The 21111-nt window shown below is 41.5% G+C and overlaps 1 protein-coding gene across 4 annotated transcripts in view; it reads right to left on the bottom strand.

Moving 5' to 3' along the window:
- The window catches only part of PPARGC1B (PPARG coactivator 1 beta), a 166792-nt gene that overhangs the window by 16721 nt on the left and 128960 nt on the right, over window positions 1–21111 (bottom strand). For 2 of the 4 annotated variants that reach the window (XR_012473776.1, XM_074212657.1), the window contains exons 4-11: window positions 19203–19319; window positions 15879–17067; window positions 15413–15449; window positions 14680–14744; window positions 12846–13611; window positions 7381–7456; window positions 4756–4880; window positions 1022–1176 (exon numbers count right to left, since the gene is read on the bottom strand). Coding sequence is in view for 3 of the 4 variants with exons in the window: in XM_074212657.1 (XP_074068758.1) it covers window positions 1022–1176; window positions 4756–4880; window positions 7381–7456; window positions 12846–13611; window positions 14680–14744; window positions 15413–15449; window positions 15879–17067; window positions 19203–19319 (2530 nt within the window). In the remaining variant the exon portion in view is untranslated. The remainder of the gene's footprint in view (window positions 1–1021; window positions 1177–4755; window positions 4881–7380; window positions 7457–12845; window positions 13612–14679; window positions 14745–15412; window positions 15450–15878; window positions 17068–19202; window positions 19320–21111) is intronic. The other 2 variants (XM_074212659.1, XM_074212658.1) reach the window with 2 other exon arrangements.

Consider the following 21111-nt stretch of genomic DNA (forward strand, 5'->3'; position numbering starts at 1 on the left):
GTAGGGGAAGCCTGGGTTTGGCTTTTCTGAGGTCAGCCTCTATAGTTATGGAAGGGTACCCCCATAGTGTTACCTTAATAATTCTAATAATCAACTTAGAGAAAGTTGGGACTAGAAGGAAAATGAAAGATCATTCAGTCTAACACTCATTTTACAAATAGGAAAACTATTTTGCTTTTTTCTTCTCATGGTTTTGCCCTTTTGTCCTGATTCTTCTTTCACCACTTGACTAATATGTAAATATGTGTACTACAATTGTACATGTATAACCTCTGTCAGATTACTTGCAATCCTAGTGTCAAGGGAAGAAAGTTTGGGAGAGAAAAATCTTTACAAAAATGAATGCCGAAAATTATCTTGATGTATAATTGGAAAAATAAATAAGAAAAACTTAGCATTAAAAAAAATGGGAAAACTGAGTTCCAGAAAGATTAAAGAACTTGACTGAGATAATGCAACTAAAGTGACAGAGTCAGGATTAGAATCCAGATCTTATGACTCTTAAGACAATGCTTTTTCCACTTTACTAAATTAGTTATCCTTAAATGTACAGGAATCATAATGTTTCATATGTATGTACGTTTAAATGCATATGATTCCTTGAGGAAAGTAGCCCATATTTCAAGGGATACAACACTGGAAGGGAGGGGGGGGTCATGAGTCCTATAAATGAAGTCTTTGCTGTCACCCCTAATGGTGAGTGAACATGGGAAATATGAGCTATGCTTGGGCTTTGAGGACAGTAATCTAGTTAAGGGACTAATAATTCTTCTCTTTTTACCTTTAGAGCTATGCTACTAAAAAGACCGATATAGATACAAAAAGACCCTTTGAAGGGACTGTGAAATCAGTCTCTAGAGATAGGAGTTTAGTCTTTCTAAGCCTTAAAGTAATAGATGTATCTTTAAACATTGTTTTCCCCTCTGAACACAGCCCATGGAATGGTAGGAGGGGAGAGTACAGAAAGGGAAATTGAATAAGCCTTGCAATCCCAGGATGTGGGCTGACTTTGCAGTCTTACCAAAGTTAGTGCATCTGGTCCAGAAGAACTGGCCAAGTCCCCCATAGCTTAATTGGAAGAAGGGCTCGTTGCGCTTCCTTAGGGCTGCACCATTCCTCAGGGACAAGGCTGCATGCTCAGAACATCGATAAGTGATGAAACCATCTTTCTCACCCCTAGAGAACAGAGCAATGGAAAATCACTGGTTTTCCATGAGAAGAATTCTGCAGTTGCTGCTGACCAATGCTGGCCTTTGGATAACTCACACTAATAGGCACATTAGAATATTTGATATGTATATAGTGCTTTTAGGTTTGAAATACAATTATATATATTATTTCATTTGGTCCTCACAACCCTATGAGCTAAGTATTCCAAATATTATTCCCATTTAACAGTTAAAGAAACAGTTTCAGACATTATATGACTTAGCCCTAGGTTTATATAACTAAAAGTGTCAAATGAAATTTGAACTCAAGAATCTCTAGTTCCAAGTCCAGCTGTCATCTACAATTTAGACCAACAATGGAAGCATAGGAGGAAAAATCTGATTTCTTCTCAGTCAAAAAAGGAAGCATCAGTTATTTCATCTTATGCTAAGAAAATTCCTTAGGCTCTAGGAGTCCAGGGCACAATGTAGATGAATACCTAAAGATTCTTCACCTCTTGTCATTAGGATGGAAATAACAATGCTTTCCATTGACACAGTTTCTTCCATCCACAGAGTTCAAGTTTTCTTGATTCAGATAACCATGAACTTTGTACAGAGGTTAATAGACAGAAAAGAGCTATCAGGATATTAAGAAAGAGAAACAAAGACCATGTCATATCAAGGTAGTATATAGGACATGGAACCTGACTCCCCTTTTCTCTCTGAATTGGCTTATTTCACTTCATAATGAACTTAGATCCTGTCAAGTTGGAGGTTCCCAAAGTGAAACTCATACAGAATTCCAGGGATAACATGAAAGGGAGGAATATACTTCTACTCTACAATTCTTGCTCCTATGGAACAAATGAATGTTGTCTAAATATGGGTAGATGGTAGGATGCAAATTGTTTTATCATCATGAGATAGAGGTGAATCACTGAAGAGATACTGCTTTGTACAGTAAAATAGAAATGAGCTGGGAGATTCTAGTCTCTTGAATTGCTATTTAGGGACTATGAAACAAATATATGATGCCTAATTATGGTGGAGATAGCAGAAATGTGAAATTTTGATTTATCATCTTGAAATAGAGGTGAATCACTGCTTTAGACAGTGAAGCAGAACTGAGTTGACTTGAAGACTTTATTGTGGGTCTGGAAAGAGATTTCAGAGTTTGCACTTTAACCTACTGCTTGAGAAAGTGGGGTCAGAAGAGGTGAGATGAGATGAGCTCCTAGAAGATCTCAGAACTGAGAGCTGATTTCAGAATTCCAGAATAACAAATCAGTTCACCGAACTCCATTAACTCTTGGGCAGAAATATTTACTAAATAGAAGACAAAGCAAGAATAATGATCACATAATATTCTACCCATAAATTTAGAACACTCCCACTAAGACACAGTGCTGTGGGTGGCAGTGATGACAAACTTACAGAATCATATAAAAGAGGTACCTCATGCATAGAACACAGCGCCCAAGATGACTCACAACTCTGACTTGTGGGTCTTGATGTTCCTCAGAAACAGTCTGAAGGACAATTCACTGATGGATAAGATTGATATCTCAATGGATGCTCTGCTCAAGCCATTCCTGGCCTTTCTATTAGCCTTCTGACTAGGACTGTTCCTCTGTTGCTTAATCCAGTTGGGTTGCTCCTTTGCTGCACTGCTGAGTTATTGTTATATTGTTATGCTTTTTTAGCAAAAGCAGACAATCTTGGGGCAGCTAGGTGGTGCAGTGGATAAAGCACCGGCCCTGGAGTCAGGAGTACCTGGGTTCAAATCCGGTCTCAAACACTTAATATTTACCTAGCTATGTGGCCTTGGGCAAGCCACTTAACCCTGTTTGCCTTGCAAAAAACCTAAAAAAAAAAAGCAGACAATTTTAAATCTGAGATCTTCCTAGCTTCTCTACTTCTTTGGTTTGGTCCTGACTTTTGGGCAGGAGTAGCAGTGCCAGGAAAGAAAAAAATAAATACTAACATGAGTCTGCTCTTTCAAGCAATAGATGATAGAGCATACACCTCTTCCTCGAGTCCAGAAGTCTCTTTCCTAACCCAACCAGAAGTTTCTCTTGAAATCAGCTCTCAGCTCTAGGTTATCTCAGTTCACCTCTTCTGAACTCTGTCCTCTAAAGGTGAAAGTGCAAATTCTGAGGTCTCTGTCCAGACCTAAGGTCTTTCTGAGATCAGCTAAGTTCTATTTTGCTATCCAAAGCAACTCTCTTCAGTGATTCATCTCTATCTCAAGATGTTAAATCAAAACTCACATTCCTGCCATCTATACCATAGATTTGTGATGGCTCAGCAGAAACCTAATAGACTCACCTCTTGTTCCTTTTCCACACTTGACACTCCACAAATCTATAAACATAGATTTATTCCACAGTTTCTAAAGTAGTTCAAGAGACCAGTCTCCCAGCTTAGTTCTAATTTATTGTCCAGCATCTCTTCAGTGACTCACCTCTATCTCATTAATATAAGTCAAAATTCATCTACCCCATAACTAGGCAATAAATATTTGTCCCATAGTCCCCAAAACAGTTTAATGGACCAGTATCTTCCAGCTATTATCTTTAAAATCCTTTGGTCAGTCATATGCAAATTAGATAGTACACCTAAGTCAACTTTACCTAAAGCCTTTTCTTTTACTCCCCCCAACCCCCACCCCCACCAGTGTTTTTCCTCGAAGTTCTCTGTTTCTATACTTTTCCATCAGGCAAACTGTCTGTAGATGAGAGGGACATCTTTTACATAAGGATCAACTGAGAAAACTAGAGTTGCTTAGATTAAAGAAATGACATATATAAAGTCATGAAAACCCTTCAGTTACTTGAAGAAAGCTGTCACAGGGAAGAGGAATTTTCCTTGTTCTTTTTGTCATAACTAAGCAGTGGAAGAAAGGCTGAACAATACAGGTTTTGGCTTGTAGAGAATTACTTACTAACAATTAGAGTCTTTCAAAAAAAATGTAATAAATTGCCTTAAGATCAAGGAGTTCCTCTGCAGGGAGTTCCTAAGTGAAGGCTGGATGACCACTTCTGGGGGATGATACAGAAGGGATTCTCTGTTAGGGAAAGCTAAAATTAGATGTTCTCCATGGCTCCAGCTACTGCTGCTCTGGAAACTCAACTGTTTATTTTCAGTAACTCAGGCAAGATGACTATGAAATGAAGAAGGGCACTTTCCAAAACTTAAGTATGGGTCTAAAAAGGCTCTCTTTATCATAATCTAGTGCATGATTATCCATTTTCAGGGTCTACTTGTCTTGAGGTAGAACATCTCTTATATGAGCATGTGTCTAAATGTCTCCTCTCTCATTGGGCTGCCAAGAGCTCCTCTGCCTCATTTGTTTTGGCTCTTGTCTCTATTCATATAATCCTATCACATACTTGATATTAGCTTTCTGTGAGTCTTTTTTTCCCTTAAATAGACTGTGATTTGGGAAAGAGGAACACATCTTTGTTCATCTTTGTATAACTGGTAGCACCAGTCAAAGATGGATATTGTGTATGAAGACTTCAATGCATGTTAAAGAATACTTAGAGCCATGAAGAGTTTAGGGTGCTGGACAGGTGGCTCAGCAGAAACTCAACAGACTCACCTCTTGTTCCTTTTCAGCACTTGACACTCTACAATCTCGCCAAACACTTCAAAACGTTTCTTCAGCTCACTGGAACTCATGGTACTGGAGAGGTTCCTTATGTATACCACCCGGCCTTCTCCCTGCTCAAAAAAGAGAGACAAACATGATTCAGTGGTTCTCTTTCCCTGGACTGAATGTATGGGTTTGACCCTTGGGGGTATTCAAGAATCTCATGAATCAATGGCAAAGAAGTTCCATTTCCCTCTTCCCCACTTGAAACTCTATGATGCAGACTGAGTGGATCAGTGGCCAGAAATTTGTTAACTGGGATAATAATGGATCTCCCTAGTAAAAAGTTTCTTAAGGGCTGGTACTGTTTTGTCTTTGATTATTCAGAGATTACTACTAGAGTTTATTATAGAATAGGCACTTAATGAATACATAAGGGATTGTTGTATTAGATGAGCAGCTAGGTCCCTGGGGTGAGAAGTCAGCTTCCAATTTGAAAGCCAGCTTCCGCCAGTCTAAAATAATATGGGCATTTCCCATCCTGATATTTAGTAAATCAGCAAACATTTATAAAACAACTATAATGTACCAGGCACTAAACTACACACTAGGGATGGAATGAAAGATTGAATAAATCCTTGCTCATGAGACTGACATTCAATACAATGAGGAAGACAATTTGAAGATATGTACAGAACACATGGACATTTGTGAAAGCAGGTTGAGAAAAACAAGCATTGCTGAAGCTTTTAAAAAGACTCTATTTTTAGCTTCTCCCTGAGAACCTGTAACCACCTGTCCAAGTTCACATACTCCATTCCCTGCTCTACTGTTCAGAGAATGAAAGATAAGAGTTGGAAGGGACCTCTGAGACCATCGAGTGCAACCCTTTCACTGTCCATTGATATTTCTTGAATGTTTCTGGGGATGCTTAGAGTCTGAACCTGGATGCCTAGAGCTGAGAAGACAATAGTAGGAGTCTTCAAATACTGAAGACTTGCTATGTGGAAAAAGAATTCAACTTGTTCTGCTTAAGTCCAGGTGGCAAAACCACTACCAAACGGGTGGAAAATTATGGGTAGGGAGACTTCAGTTTAGTGAGGCTCTGAGGAACAAAGTTGTTCAACAGTGGAATAGGCTATCTCAGGTAGTGAATGGTTTGTCACCAGGAAAGTGCTGGAGGGCCACCTGTCCAAGATGCTGTGGAACTATGGGATGAACTAGATGTATGTTCTGGTTCTGAAATCCTCTGGGTATATGATGCCTATCTGCACACATGTCTATCTGTACATGTACCCCATAACTAGGCATATCTTATAAGGTCTGTCATCTTTGGTGTGCCAGAGAAGACATTTTCTACATGTTCAAGAGCCAGAGAACTCTGGTATATTCCTCTGGGCTATGACAGCTTCCTGAATGTTTACATCATATGTGTTTTTTTCAACCTAGAAGCTCTATAGACTGATTCTAGCTTACATTTCCACATTTTTTCCTCTCTGCTGCTTCCCCATTCATGGACTGAGTTCCAGCTATAATGGTCCCTCAAGAATGCTCTCCCTCCTCCCACTTCTTTAGAGTCTATCTCCCTCAAAAAGAATGTGCTTCTAATTTAACCACTACTTAATCGTGAAGTCCCACTTCTTCAAATGAGTCTTGCTTGAATGCCTACCACTCAGTGATCACACCTTCCTCTCTATTGTTATAGCTCTTATCTCTACTCATTTCATTCTTAACACATGCCTGATATTATTAGCTTTCTATATGTGTCTTTTTTCCCCCTTAAATAGACTGTGATCCATTAAAGAGGACCCCTTATTTGTTCATCCTTGTATCTCTAGTAGTACGAAGATCAAAGATGGATATTGTATTACTTCAATATATGTTTGCTTATGGATAGTTTGAATCTTGAAAAGTGTAGGGTCATAGGTGACTCATGGATTGGGAAGGGAGAATTTTCACACCCAGGAAGTTATGATCTTTTTACCTAGGGATTTTTAATGGGAAAAAGAAAGGGGTTGACAGGACAAAAAACCTTGCAATGGATGACAGTGAACAGAAAATGCTATAGGAGAATGAGAACTCATCCCTAAAAAGATACATCTTGATAGTGTAGTATGAAGGTCCAAGATACAGTAACACAAAGATTTGTGTTATAGGTATTTGTGTGTATCTGTGTGGATACAGGTGTATATACTTTCCTATGGGATGGGGTGAATACTGAGGAGGGCTGTGAATCACTTCTGCCAGCTACACCTAATCACGAAGTTGAGTGGACCTGGAAATCTCATCTGGGAGATCTTGAAGCCAGCAGTTAGAGCCTTTATGCTTTCCTATTCAGGTTGATAGGGCTTTGAGGGACTCAAAAAGGAGAGCTCAGCTGATTGTAAACTCTGATTACTCCCCTTCCCCATTGTGGGACTTTACTGTCAACTTTAGAAGCTCCTTCCTTTTGAATTGGTTATTTTTTAGTGGGAAGAAACACCATGAGTGAAGTTAGCTAAAGGGGAAAGGAGTATCCCCTTTGAGTGTCTCTCTCAAAGGGTTTTAACTAAGGAAATCTTGTGCTCTCCCCAGAACCCAAGTTATTTCCTATTCCTTCACTAGTCTTCCCTCCCCAGCTCATAGTGCACTTACAATGGCCTTTTCTCTCCTCTTCTCAATATGCTGGATACTTGGGCTTCTTTCTCCACAGTGCTCCTTGTTTCCACATCTGTTTATAAACAAGAAAACATAGGCTCTTGGTCTGGGTAGCAATGTGATGCTGGTCTTCAAATGAAAAACTGCTTTCTGCCAGCCAGGTTCCTCTTAAACTGGATTTGGTACCAGAGACAAATATCTTTTTTTTCACCTGTACATAAATATTTCTGAATTCCTCCTCACTGTTCTCTGAGTGAGGAGACTAGCAAGCATCCCGGGGCTTCTCCTCAAGAGTAATCCTCAATCAGCCCACCTTGGTCAAATAGTTCCTCCCTGTCATGAAATTCTTTGGAAGGGGCAGTGTGTTAAAATAGAAAAAGGATAGGATCTGGAGGCAGGATACCTACAGTTTATAAATTGAAAATGTATAAAATTTATAGAATTATAAAATGTAAGATATCCTATATGGGAATTCTGAACAGGTGCCTCTTTGCTCCCATTGGACTAAACTGTAGCCATAACCCTAAGCATACAACTATCTTTCACCCGAAGGTACCAAAGCCTGCTACTACATCAGCTAAGCTTTGTCCTTTCAAGACTTCTTTGATTAAACAGAATTCATTGGAGGCAATCCTTTCCAGAAGCAGGAGGAGCTTACTGTCTCTACCAAGTTTATTACTACAGAAGATTACTGTGGAGAAACTCCATTGTTTAAATGGTTCAATTTACCTATGCTAGGGATGGGTGATAAGACCCCTGTCTGTAGAAAGCCATCATGGATTACAGGAAACAAAATGCCCAACTTTTAAAAATGTTCAACTAAATGAAGGTACACATGTTGTTCTTGGAACCACAGAGGCAGTCTGTGACTTCAAGGCATTCAGAGTCTTCAAGCTATAGTTTTAATTACATGTGGATAGGGGAGGATCACACTCCCACCTCACCAACCTTCCCCCTTCAAGATACAGTAAAACCTTCAGATAATTGAGGTCACTTATCTATCAATCTCAACTATTCAAGAACAGGCGAGAATCAGAGAGAATAGACAAAATAGGATAATAGAACTTAGAATGGGAAGGCATCTTTGAGTTCACCTAATACAACCTCCCTCACTTTATGGATGAAAAATTGAGATCCAAAGAGATGGTTGAACTTGACTCTAGGTCACACAAGTATTAAGTATCATAGCCAGAACCAAAAGGAGGACTCTCAATTATTTTCCCCACTAAAATCAACAAGCAATTATTAAACACCTACTATGTATTTCTACTAGCCACTGGGGATAGAGATAAAAGAATATTCCCTTACTATCAAGGAACTTAAAATTACACCATGATTTTAGGCACATTTCACTCATATGCCTGGGCTATTTTACCAGCACACAGTAAATAAGAACCAGACAGGAGAAAGAGATAGGAATACAAAACAAACAGACAAAACCATAGAGGGATATGTATAGGAGGGATGCCTGGGACCAAGCAGCCTTGGGACAAATGTTTGAGTACATACATCTATTGTCCCTAATTCACAGACCAGGACAATCAGAGATGTTGATGTCCTTGAAGTCATCAATAAAAGCCTTAAACTTGTTAGGGCCCTGTATAATGCAAAGCAAAGAAGTTCCTGATGTCTTTCATGAAAAATCACCAATGTGGAAGAACATTTTAGTGAGAATTCTGAGTGTGGTATTACTATAGGTGAGTTTCTGCCTTCATATATACTGAGTAGGTGCTCTGATCACGAGGACTCAGAAATAGCAAATATTCCAGGACAAATTGGGTTAAAGTCTTTTTGGTCATCTCATGCCTCAAGTCTCTCCCCACTCCACTCCATCTTCCATTTAGCTATCCAACTGAACTTTCTAGAAAGCAAAAGTCTGGCCATATCTCTACCTATTCAATAAACTGCAGGGGTTCCCTATTGTCTTCAGGATCAACCATAAAATCCTCCATGTGACATTCAAAGCTCTTCATTATCTGGCCCCTTCCTACCACCAGTCTTCTTAAACCTTGTTTCTCTCCAGGTATTCAGTGTCACTGGTCTAACTATTCTTCATATATTGCCATCTCCTGACATCCAATTTTATTGGCAGTCCAACAGGCCTAGAATTCTCACACAGCTAGGCAATTATTAAGTGTCTGAGGTTGGATTTGAACTCAGGTCCTCCTGACTCCAAGGCCAGTGTTCTATCCACTGAGCCAGCTGCCCCTTCTTGGGCTTTCTTAATCTTAGTACCTTTCTTCTATTTGTCCTGTATATATTTTATTCTTGTATATATCATTGTTTGCATGTTGTCTCACCCATTAGCCTATGAGCTCCTAGAGGGTAGGGACTGCCTTTTCCTTTCTTTGCATCCCCAGAGCTTAACACGATGATTGACACATAGTAGGTGTTTTAAAACTGCCTATTGAACTTTTGACCTAAGGAAAGGAGGTAATCTATAGTCTTTAAGGTCTCCAATTAAAGAGCTTTCTAGGAGTTTCCTTAGGAAAGTGGGGGCTACTGTGAGCCACATGAGATAACTGGGCATTAGGTTTTAGTATATTCTTTCTTTAGGAACAACAGATTCTTGGGTTATCTGATGTTTCTTAGCCTTGGTTAGGAATTAGCCTCCAAAGAAAGCAAAAGTCAATGTAAGAATATTTTCCTAATTTCATTGGGTGAAAAAAATCATAGAACATAGAATGGCAGAACTGGCAGAGAACTCAGATTCATTCTAAACTGAGGTTTGGAAAAGAGGAACTGATTTGTGCTCATACACATGCACAGTCATAGGCCTGGTCTTATTTACTGTGGGCTGGTAAACCAAATAGCCCAGGTATGTGTGACTTGTGTATAAAATCAGAGTAAATAACCTGGGGGTGGGGGAGGGGTAAGAAGAGTTTCCTACAGATAATAGGCATAAGCTAAAGTGCAATGACTTCCAGAGGTCTCTGAACAGTCAGCTTTTACTCAATTCTTACTCAGTAATCCTGAAGAGTAAAAGGATTGTTTTTTTCTTTTTTACTATGCTCAGCACAGAATAGGTATTGAATAATTGTCTCTTTGAGTGGGAAAAGGAGGAAATTCTGGGTTTGGGTCCTGGCTCTGCCACTTACTACTTGTGTGCCCTTGGGTCACATCAGACCATGTCTTTGGATCTGAAATTGTCATCAGTAAAACAAGGAAGGTTGGATTTCTGCTCTAAATTGCATTGTCCTATTTTGCCCAAGAATCACAATGTGCCTAGAGGTTAGTTCTTTGCTGAACTGCTGTTTCTAGCTAGGCATGTAGTTTTAAAAGGATCCAAGATGGAAACTGGCAAGTAAAGTAGGCCTGGTAAGAGAACACTCATGACAGAGGGGAGAGGGCACTAAACTTGGGAGTCATTAAGTCCTGGCTTCAAATTCCACCTCAGATATGTAATAGCTGGACAAGTCATTTAACCTCAGTTTTGTCATCTGCAAAATTAAGCAGGATCAGACTTGCAGGGCCTCCAAGAACCCTTCTAGCTCTAAATATATGATCCTCTCTTAAAAACCAACTCGAGTCCAAAGATATAAGTTCTGATAATACACCTGGAAGAGAATCTATGAAAACTATTCTCCTATTCCCTCCTGAACATTCTAAAGATCAATGACTGCCTATTCTGGGAATTAGAATGTACTAGAAAAGGAATAGAGAGGGAAAAGAGAAAAGTGTGAGACAGAAAAATGACCACTGCTGCTAAGAGGCAGAATCCAGAGCAAAGAGAGAGGGCTTCCAATTCTATTAGAGAAACCACAAGGTTCATCTATTTCTCCCTTGATCAATGTAACCATTTGCTTACTGTAACAAAAATGGAACATAATTTTTTTTCCTGAATTAGCCAATACAATTTCTAGCAAGAAGGTTTCAAGTTAACTCTGGCAAATGGATGGGTTTTTCTCACTTTGCATAGTTAATACATATTTTCCTCATCAAGGTAGGCAGAGATGGTCTCCAGTTAATTATGCTATCCCAGAACATGCCCCCAAGGGTATTTTCCATTTCATGCTCTTTAAGAGAGCAATGAGAGATTATGAGACTCAGGATTTAGGATTCTGGGTCCCCAAATAGACAAGATATATTTTTGTTTTTTCCAGTAGAAGAAAAGACCTACTCTTCCTACTCACCGCACAGAGGAGGTAAAACAAGAGCTGCCAGGCTTCTTTTTGTTAGTTTTTGCAAGGCAATGAGATTAAGTGGCTTGCCCAAGGTCACACAACTAAATTAAGTTTCTGAGGCCAGATTTGAACTCAGGTGGTCCTAACTCCAGGGTCAGTGCTCTATCTACTGTGCCACCTAGCTGCTCCACCCTGCCATGCTTCTTCAAAGACCACTGAAGAGTTCCCAAGAAGACACTCAAGCTGCATTCCCACCAATGCAGAAAGCCAGACAAAGATGTATTTTGTAGTGCCTTCTGGGTAGAAATGTGTAACCTTTATCATCTGAACCACAGTGTGAATCCCTTGCAGAGTTTCTGTTCTCCTCCCTCTCCAACCTCATCAGAAGAGGAGAGGCGTGGTATTGTACTAAGTGCTAGACTTAGAATGAGGCAAATCCTTCCATCACTTATTAGTATTCTGAACCTGTTTCAGTTTTTCCTCACTTGTAAAATAGAGATAACCCATACCTCGCCAAATTATTGGGAGGATCAATTGAGATGATGTATATGAAGCACTATATAAATGTGAGTCATTATTAGTAAGAAACAGGGTAGTGTAGTGGATAGAGAACTAGCTTCAGCCTCTGTCCCTGAGTGATGCTGAGGAAATCACTTAACCTCTCAGCATTCTAGGAAACTTAGAGGACTAGACTTACAGAGAAGGTACTGACTTGCATTGTTGGATGAAGTCTTCTCATCTACCTATGCTGATGAAAGCATTAGTTCAATCCCTGCCCCAAGGCTACCTGAAAAGGATTTGAGGAGCTGGCACCTAGGTGTGGTATGTCCGGATTTCCCCCATGGTACCCAGCACAGGTCAGGAAGTAAGGTGAGTTGGTGGGACACATGGGGAAGAGACAGCTCCATCTCCATCTTAAGCAACCATTTACAGCAAGTACTCCCTTCACACTAGGGCCTTCCCTCTAAGATGGTCCTTTATTTGACCTGCCCATAGCTTTTCTGTACAAAGTTATGTGCAGATTGTCTCCCCCATTAGATTTTGAACTGCCTGAGAGTAGTGATTGTTTTTTGCTTTCTCTTGTATTCAAAGGGCTGGAGCCACTTCCTGGAATAGCAAAGCTCCCAACCCAGATGGAACACCAATTGGGGGCAGAGGTGGTGACAATGCAATATTCATTTACTAGGCAGCACATCCTGCATAGTTCATCTCAGGGCCAAGAGCCATCTCTAAAAGATAAGCTGGGAGGGGCCAGTGTCAAAGTGTTCACAGTGCTGCTCCCTGGTGAGACTACCTCTACTGTTACCACTGTGGCCCCTAGTTTGTTCCCCAACCCACCTGAAAGTCCTCCGGTTTGCTGGAGACCTGGACCTGTGACATGAAGAGCCTGAACTTGATCGACTCCGAGAGCAGTGATGCAGACTGGCTTTGCTGAAGGGTCTTGGGTGGAGGCAGTGTTGACATGAAAGTGAATGAACACAGAGGTCCTCATCCTCATCATCCTCTTCTTCCTCCAAGAGGAAACCACTGTCACTGCTGCTGTCCTCAAAAACAGTGTCATATTCTGGGCTCTTGCACAAGGCAAAATCTTCCTCCTCCAAGGTACCATCCAATAACCCAAAGTGCTTCGTTAAGCTGGCTCGTATCTCATGGTCTCTTAGGGACTTGCTGTCCTTATGGGGAGTTCTGCAGCTCCCACCTTCCTTGCTCAGTCCTTGTGTATCAGCCCTGGAAACCCTGGACTGGGATCTGTCCCCTGTATGGACTGAAGAGGGATCCCAGGACCTCAGCACTTTTCTCTGGAAAGATCCTTCTGGCTTGAGGACCTGGCAATAGTCATGGTCTCCAAATGATCGGGAAAAGGGACGCTTCTGTCCTACCTGGGATGGCTGAATTGAGACTCGGCTAAGGTGGGCCAAGAGTTCACTCCGCTCAGGATACTTCTTCTGGGACTTATGGGACCCTCTAGCAGTTGCCACAGGCCGGGGACCCTCAGGGGAGGGAATGGATGGAGCAGCCTCTTTGTTTGGCCTATGGTTCACATCTGGTTTGAAGGGGTCTTCCTCAATAGGTTTGTAGGGTGGTGTGGTTGGTGGTGTGAGACCTTCTCCCCAGCACCAAAAAAAAACACAGAGAGTGTGAGTTTGATGCTGAGCCCTTTCACCATAGGCTGCTATTAAGACCATGGCTGTCTTTGTCTAATAAGATCCAAGAGCCTTATCCATCCTCTTGACTTCCTTGGATAGGATTCTTAACCTTAATCAATCAGAATCTAACCCTCATTTTCTTTCTACCAAAGTCATGTTCACCAATTCATATCAAACCCAGACCCCAGCAACCTTTTGTTAAGTTCCAAGAGCCCCTCAGGGAACTGCTGACATTCCCAGGAGTCTAAGAGCTATTTTTCCTCTCAATTAACTGCAAAACTCAAACCTATCTGTTGAAGATTGAGTCTGCCAAACTCACACCCTTATTATTGGAACTGAAAGGGGCCTTAGAGACCAAATGATCAACTCATACCTGACTGAATCTCTCCTACAACATTTTTGACATAAGCATCTAGTCTCCACTTGGAGACAACTACCTGAAGAGACCCTCTTCCACCCTTCTACCATTGTGTTAGGAAAGTCTTACACTCAAGTCTAAATCAACCTTTCACTCAGTACTTCTAAACTCTGTTCACTAGAATAACCCTGGATAACCCAGGATAGAGAATTTGACCCTGTCCTCCACACCCCTCTCTACCTCTCGAGCATAACCAAGGGCAGCTGTGGTCCTCATCCATCTCACCACTTCCACTAGGATAAAACTAAACAAATCTGATCCCTTTTATACATGGAACTCATTACAAACTCAAAGAGCTCCTATGTCTTTAAGTCTTCTTTGTTTCTAGGTCAAATCCTAATTCTTTCAATCAGGGTTAACAACCAGATTTTGAATTCATAGTCACCTAACCAGGTTCTCAATAGAGTACCATATTTGCTCCAGCCCATGTTTCCCAAAACTACCCAAGGCAACTCTGAAATTGGAAGGAGCAAAGGTTTTATCAGATTTTGCTGCTGACCTACCTAGACCCCAGTCACTCATTTCCAAGCAGGGTCATCTAGCAGTAGCTAGAATTCTACCAGAGATGATACTGTTAATGCCTAGGGGAAAAGAGGGGGCCCCTCACCTGCTGTCCCACAGAGCTCCACTGTCAGCACCTGGTCAAAGTTCCGTTTCCCCAGTGAAGGGTCACTGATGAAAAAGAAAAAATCATCTCAGAGAAGGTGTTATCATTACATCATCACACAGAGAAAAGAGAGGAGAAAAAGAAGCATTAAGATTTTGGTATGAATTGCAATAAGATAATGGTCCCAAGCTTAATTTATCAGTATAGTCTTGGATCCTTGGTATTTATGTTAGAAAGTAGTAAGCAAATTTTGGACAGATATCATGACATTGTGTTGAAGATAAGGGAGGGGAGGGACAGGGGGAAAGAAAGCAAAAAGAAAAGTTCTTTTCCTGTGGGCTGACTGAATCTGCTGAGATTGTGCAATTGGATCTCATGACTATAACATTTCTTCCCTAGACCTCCAGAGACTAACTTCTAGACTGGCTATTTTAAAAAATGATCCAAGAGAACAATATCTTCCCTAAGATCCCTATAGGGTGTCTACATGCACTCACCCCACCCCATATTACACTATATCAGACCATGTTATAGCACACCACACCAAGACAAACATGTTTTATCACATCCTAATATGTCACACTGCATCTTCCTATATCTCACAAAGTCATGCCAGTTGTGCTATGAAGGCAAGTTCAAGTAACAGAGATCTTCCCCCACCACCACCCTTACTCCACCCTACCCTGACATGTGAATTTTCTCGAATTAATCCAATATGATATTGTAAACTTACTTTGGTGACAAGGCCAGTGTGAAGCACCTGGTTGTTTCTGAAAAAGAAGGAACAAGACAGATTTACATGCAGAGCAAATCCATCAAGCCAATTCTAAGACATTTATGACAAAGATGATTTAATTTAATTCCCCCATTAGAATGTACTCTCCTTGAGGACAGTCACTTTCTTAGTCTACCAAGCGCTCAATACATGATACGTGCTTAATAAATTCCTATTAACTGACTGATTCCATAGAAGCTGAGAAATGTCAAACTGTTCATCAATGTTTAGAAATGGACTACACAGAATCATGCAGGAGGAGACCTGCAAGGGTCTTAGGACAGAGGACCATGAATGTCAACACAGGAAATGGCCTTCAAAGGTCATCCAGCATAACCCCCTAATTTTATAGGATGGAATTTCAGGCCCAGAGAAAAGAAACTGTCCTCCCTTGTGACCCTGCCCTCCACACCCCTCTCTCTACCTCTCAAGCATAACCGAGGGCAGCTGTGGTCCTCATCCATCTCACCACTTCCACTCTCACTGGGGCTCTCCAGGGCAGGGAGCTGGACTGCTCTCTGCTGGGACTGGTTACAGACAGTCTGTCCTTCCTCCAGGCTGCCCACCTCCACTTCCACCTCAGCATCATAGGTCTCTGGGTCCAGACACAGGGAGGATGGAGGGTCTGCCCTCTCTTCCAGGGGCACCTCATCTACAAATGAAAGCCATGGGCCTAGTTCGGGGTTAAGTCTTTTAGAGCGTCGAACGGCATAAATAGAAGTCTCTGGCTTCCTCCCCACCTTGGTCCCAGCAGACAGAGGTGGACTCTGTGCACATGTTCTTGCCTGCCTGTGTCTTTCCTCGTCTTCCTCCTTTGCCACTGTTATAGCATTAATTTCTTCCTTCACTTCCAGTTTCAGGGGCCTGAAGCTGGGCCTGGGCTCTGTGGTCCCAGGGGGAGCCTTAATCCGTACCTCACAGGCCTTCTCTGATGAGGGTCTTTGGCTTTCCTCAGAGGGCCCGGGGCTGGACTTGGTGTTGGGTGACAGGGAAGCATAGATAGGCATGGCCAGCCGGTAGGGCTTGCTTACATCACAGAAGAGGTCTCGAGCCAACAACTCCCTCAGGATAGAGAATTTGGACCAGGAAGCTTTGGGAGACTGGAGAGTTGTTGGCCTCTGCTTCAGGTTGTCTGGTGGCTGCCCTTCCTCACTCTTGCAAGATGTTGCCTTTTGTAGCATGCAATCAGCTTTGGCTCTCTTGAAAGGGTTGCTGCAGGGCTGAGGGGAGGTTGTGAAACCTTGGACAGGCAACTTTCTCTGGGGAAGGCAGTAGGTATGCATATAACGGATCAACTCCACCATGGCATGCATGTCCTCTGCACAGGAAAACTGGTCTCCAGCAGTTGCTTCAGTTGGAATAGGGGAGGTCAGGGATGAAGTCTGGGAAACCCTGGGGCTTAAGCAATCCTCTCCTGAGTCACTCTCTTCCTTGATGGGGGGTCGAGGGCTCTGGGCTGGTGGGGAGGGAGGCAGTTGCTGCCATCCCCTATCTGGAGCCTGAGGGATAGTGCGAGGACAGCAAGGAGCTGAGGTGAGATGCCTGTGCAGTTCAGTATAGCTTCGGCTCTGAATCTGGGGAGGCAAAGACTTCTTGTCCTGGGGGCTTTCCATCTAAAGAGAAACAGGTAAAACAGTAATAAGGACAAAAAGACCATATTTCTTTCCTTGTAATTGCCTAAAATGAATATCCAGTCAATATCCCACAGAGGTCAACAAGATGTGTAACTTGGGGAAAGGGCATACAATTTAGAATCAGGATACCTGTTTGAATCTCAAGTGTGACCTTGGGGAAGGCAACTCTCAATTATTGGGTCTTACTTTTAAGACCCAATGAAGGTCTTAAATGAGGACACTGGATTTGATGATCTCAAAGATACCCTCTAGGGCAAAACTGCAAAATCCTATTACTTAGAAGCTAAGTGATCATGGGTGATATCCTAACTAGGATCTTGGTTTTCTTAACTTCAGAATGGGGACAATAATATCCACACTATACCTCAGAGGACTATAGTGAGGAAAGCTCCTTGTAAAGTTGTAAAATGCATAAATGAGTTGTTATTGTCTGAGTCCCCAATTTGATTGTGCGAACTCATTCTCCCCAGATAAGCCCCCAAACTTTGCTTTCACTGTCTGCTCTTACCAAAGTTGCTAAAGTTTTCTTGCTGCCATTTTTTATGAGTTTGTTCTAATTCTGCTCTGCCCAATCTCCAGTGAGGGGCCTTGGGAACTTGTTGCAAAGATCTCATGAAACATCCCTGAGCATTCCCAACAGGAACTAGAGCTAGGGGTGGGGTGTCATTTAGTAGATTGATAGGAGAAATCAAGCAAAATGGATAAAGTTCTAACTCACATGATTATTTAATCTCTTTTGTTATTCCTTAGTGACCTTGGACAGTTTACTCCACTATGACATGGAGTTAGTAATTTTCTGGGCCTTGCCACAAGAATGTGATGCTAACCATCACTGTCATTACTTATAGTCTGCCACTCCAAAGGCAGGAGAAGCATTGCTGGCATTCCAATATCAATGACCAATAGAATTTGCTATGGCACTATGATCATCAAAGCCGATGTAAACTGGCTTTTGTAACAGTGGTATCAATAATCCTTAAACTTTGTAATGAAGGGTGGATCTATAGGAACACCCAGGAATCTCAGGTTGTTTATATGATAGTCTGGAACACTGTAGAGATCAAGGAAATGCCTGGAAAGCAAGTTGTAGTTACGAATAATACTCAGGAACTCTACTGTCAAATTCAGGACTCTTTGCACTGTATCATGTGAGATGATGTTAGAAGTAGGAGAGTAGCTTAAACATCCCACGAGAAGGTATTTCTGACTTCTGTTGAACCATAAGCATTCATCTACTATTTCATTCTGAGGTTCATTCTTCTTCCATGGTATCTTTCCCTGGGATGCTAAGAGGTCAGAAATGAGACAAACTCCCTTTACAAAGGAGGAAAAGGAGACTTGCAGAGGCTTGACTTTGACCCAAGGTCACCCAAAGAATCAGCAGTAGAGCTGGGACTAGAGCGCAAGGCTCCTGACTCTTATCCAATAAAATATTTGTTGAAAAATGAATGAAGGAGGGAAACAAGGAACCTACTATTCTTTTGTTTCTGAAACCAGTTTTTGATAGTCCAGAATGTGCCCATTATCATATAATTCCCTAAAAGGGAACATTTCTGTTTTTTTTTTTTTTTTTTTTGCAAGGCAATGGGGTTAAGTGGCTTGCCCAAGGCCACACGGTCAGGTAATTATAAGTGTCTGAGGTCGGATTTGAACTCAGGTACTCCTGACTCCAGGGCTGGTGCTCTATCTACTGTGCCACCCCTGGGAACATTTCTCAACAAGGGATCCTGGTCTGGCTTCTCTGCTCCTTCCATGTTTTCCCTGTCCAGAAGACTTCTCCTCACTCCTTCCACTTAGGAGACTCCCAGTGTTAGTTTCTTTGTGGCATGACCCCACAGACCTTCCCTCTATATTCATCTACCAAATATACTTCTGATCACAGGATTTTGATTTTACTACAGGGCTCAGTCTGGAGAAGTTTTAGAAGGGTGTTTCTAGGGCAGAGAAATCATTTGCATGGTATATGTCTATGCATAACTCTTGGGTCTTGGATAGGAAGTAGAAAAAAAAAGCATCCACGTTAACTATGAGACCTGGAAGGATGCCAAGGGCACATTCAAAGAAGGTACTGTCTCATGATTTCCCACAGAGCCTTCAGCTGCATCCAGGAATACCTTGAGGTAAGGTCGCTGGCTTTTGGACTTCTGTCCTCCTTGCCTTCGGATAGCCCCTTCCTTCTGGGACTCCATGCTTGGAGTAGTGTGGGATGGTGAGAGGAGAAGCTTCTGCAACTGGTGAGAGAAGAAAACACAAGAGGCATGACTTCAACCCCAGAGGCCACCATTTCTTCAAAAGCAATTAGGAGTTCCTATGTCCATAGACTTAAATATGGAAGGGTCCTTAGACATGAGAAAAATGAGTCCTAAAGAGGTAAAATGATTTGCCCAAGATCACACAGGTGGTAGACCTGGGATTTGAACATAAATCAAGAATAAAATATCCTTCTCTGCAAACAAAATAACCATCAAGAAATTTGAGCAAATTTTTTTTAGTTTAACCATTTCCATAGAAATCATACTTGTATCTGAATCCAAAATCAGAAGAGCCTGTTGAGGTCATCAAGTCCAAAACAGTCTTTTTTATAGATGAGGAAGCCAAGACCCAGAAAAGGAAGTAACTTAGGATCATAGATTTAGAGTTGGAAGGGACCTTGGAGATCTGGAGCAACCCCTTCAATTTTCCAGATAAAAGAAATTAACCTCAAAGAGGTTGAGGAATTTTCCCAGTGTCCCATAGGTAGCAAGTAAGAGAGGAGAGCTCAAAGGCAGGTCTCTGGATGCCAAGTTCAAAACTCTTTCCTAGGCTTCCTCCAGCTGGAGAAAGAATAAAGGGGATTCCTGCTTTAGATTTGAGCTGGACTAAGATTCCTCCCAAGTTACTAAATCTGGGCTCCTGTGATCCTAAGTAACATGCCATAGGGAAGGTCTTTGAGCCTCTCACAGACATTGCCACACTGGTAATACTATTTTCAAATGCCAGTGACACATCTATGCTGGTTTTTACAAGGAAGACCCCAGATGACTATCCCCGAGATCTGATAGGCACAGAACCTGAATCAGTACTAAGGCAAATGGGTCCCAAGTCAAAAGGCAGAATTCAAGTCTAGAAGTCAGAATGTCTCTAGTTACACATTTCTTGGAAGAGATTAAAAAAAAAAGTTTTGTCCAGCTTATGCTCCACAGGCTGGTGAGCATGTGTGTGTGTGTCAGATGATACATCAAGAACTCTTGCAAAAATGAGAAATATAAATTTCTACCACAGGGGGCTGCTCTTAGCTTGCCTGATGCAAGGTCTTCCTTTTTTTTTTTTTTTTTTTTTTTCTTCCTTCAGGGAAACAAGTTTCTTCTCTTTCCCCCAGGTCCAATGCCTGGAAAACTTTCTTTTGACTGGTCATCTAGATATGTGAATCCAAAAGAAGCAATGTGCCTCTCCCCTAGGGGTGGCAAATTATCACTGTATGGGATCAGGAACTCATAGGCCTCAAAGATTTGGAACAGAGTAGCAGAGTGGGAAAGGACAAGAGAAGATCTAATTCCATTCTCACTTTAAAAATAGGGAAACTGAGGCTTTGGAAAAGGAAAGTAAGCCACCCAAAAAGTAGGTAGCACTTGATCCCACAAATGTGGATATCACAAGTTGTCAGTTAAGAACTTTATCACTACTAGAACTCCCTAGTCTGAGGGGCAGAGCAGAGGATCATAGAATTCAGAGCCAGAAGGGTACTTAAAGATAATCTCAGTCCAATCTCTTTTATTTTTACAGATGAAGAAACTCAGGTTTAGGGAAAAGTGTTTACTTAAGTAGTAAAGAGCAGAGCCAGGATTTGAATATAGATTTTGATTCCAAATGCCAAATAAATGGCATTATAATATAGCAATGGTTGTCAAGCTATTTGATCTTAGAATTTTATACTATTTAAAAATGTCTGAAGGGTCCACAAAGAGCTATTGCTTAAATGGGTCATCTGTTGATATTTAATGTTTTAGATATTAAAATGTCTTTGTTTTAGTATGAAACTAGTTT

Source organism: Macrotis lagotis, chromosome 1 (assembly GCF_037893015.1).
Source record: "Macrotis lagotis isolate mMagLag1 chromosome 1, bilby.v1.9.chrom.fasta, whole genome shotgun sequence".
Taxonomy (NCBI): Eukaryota; Metazoa; Chordata; class Mammalia; order Peramelemorphia; family Peramelidae; genus Macrotis; species Macrotis lagotis.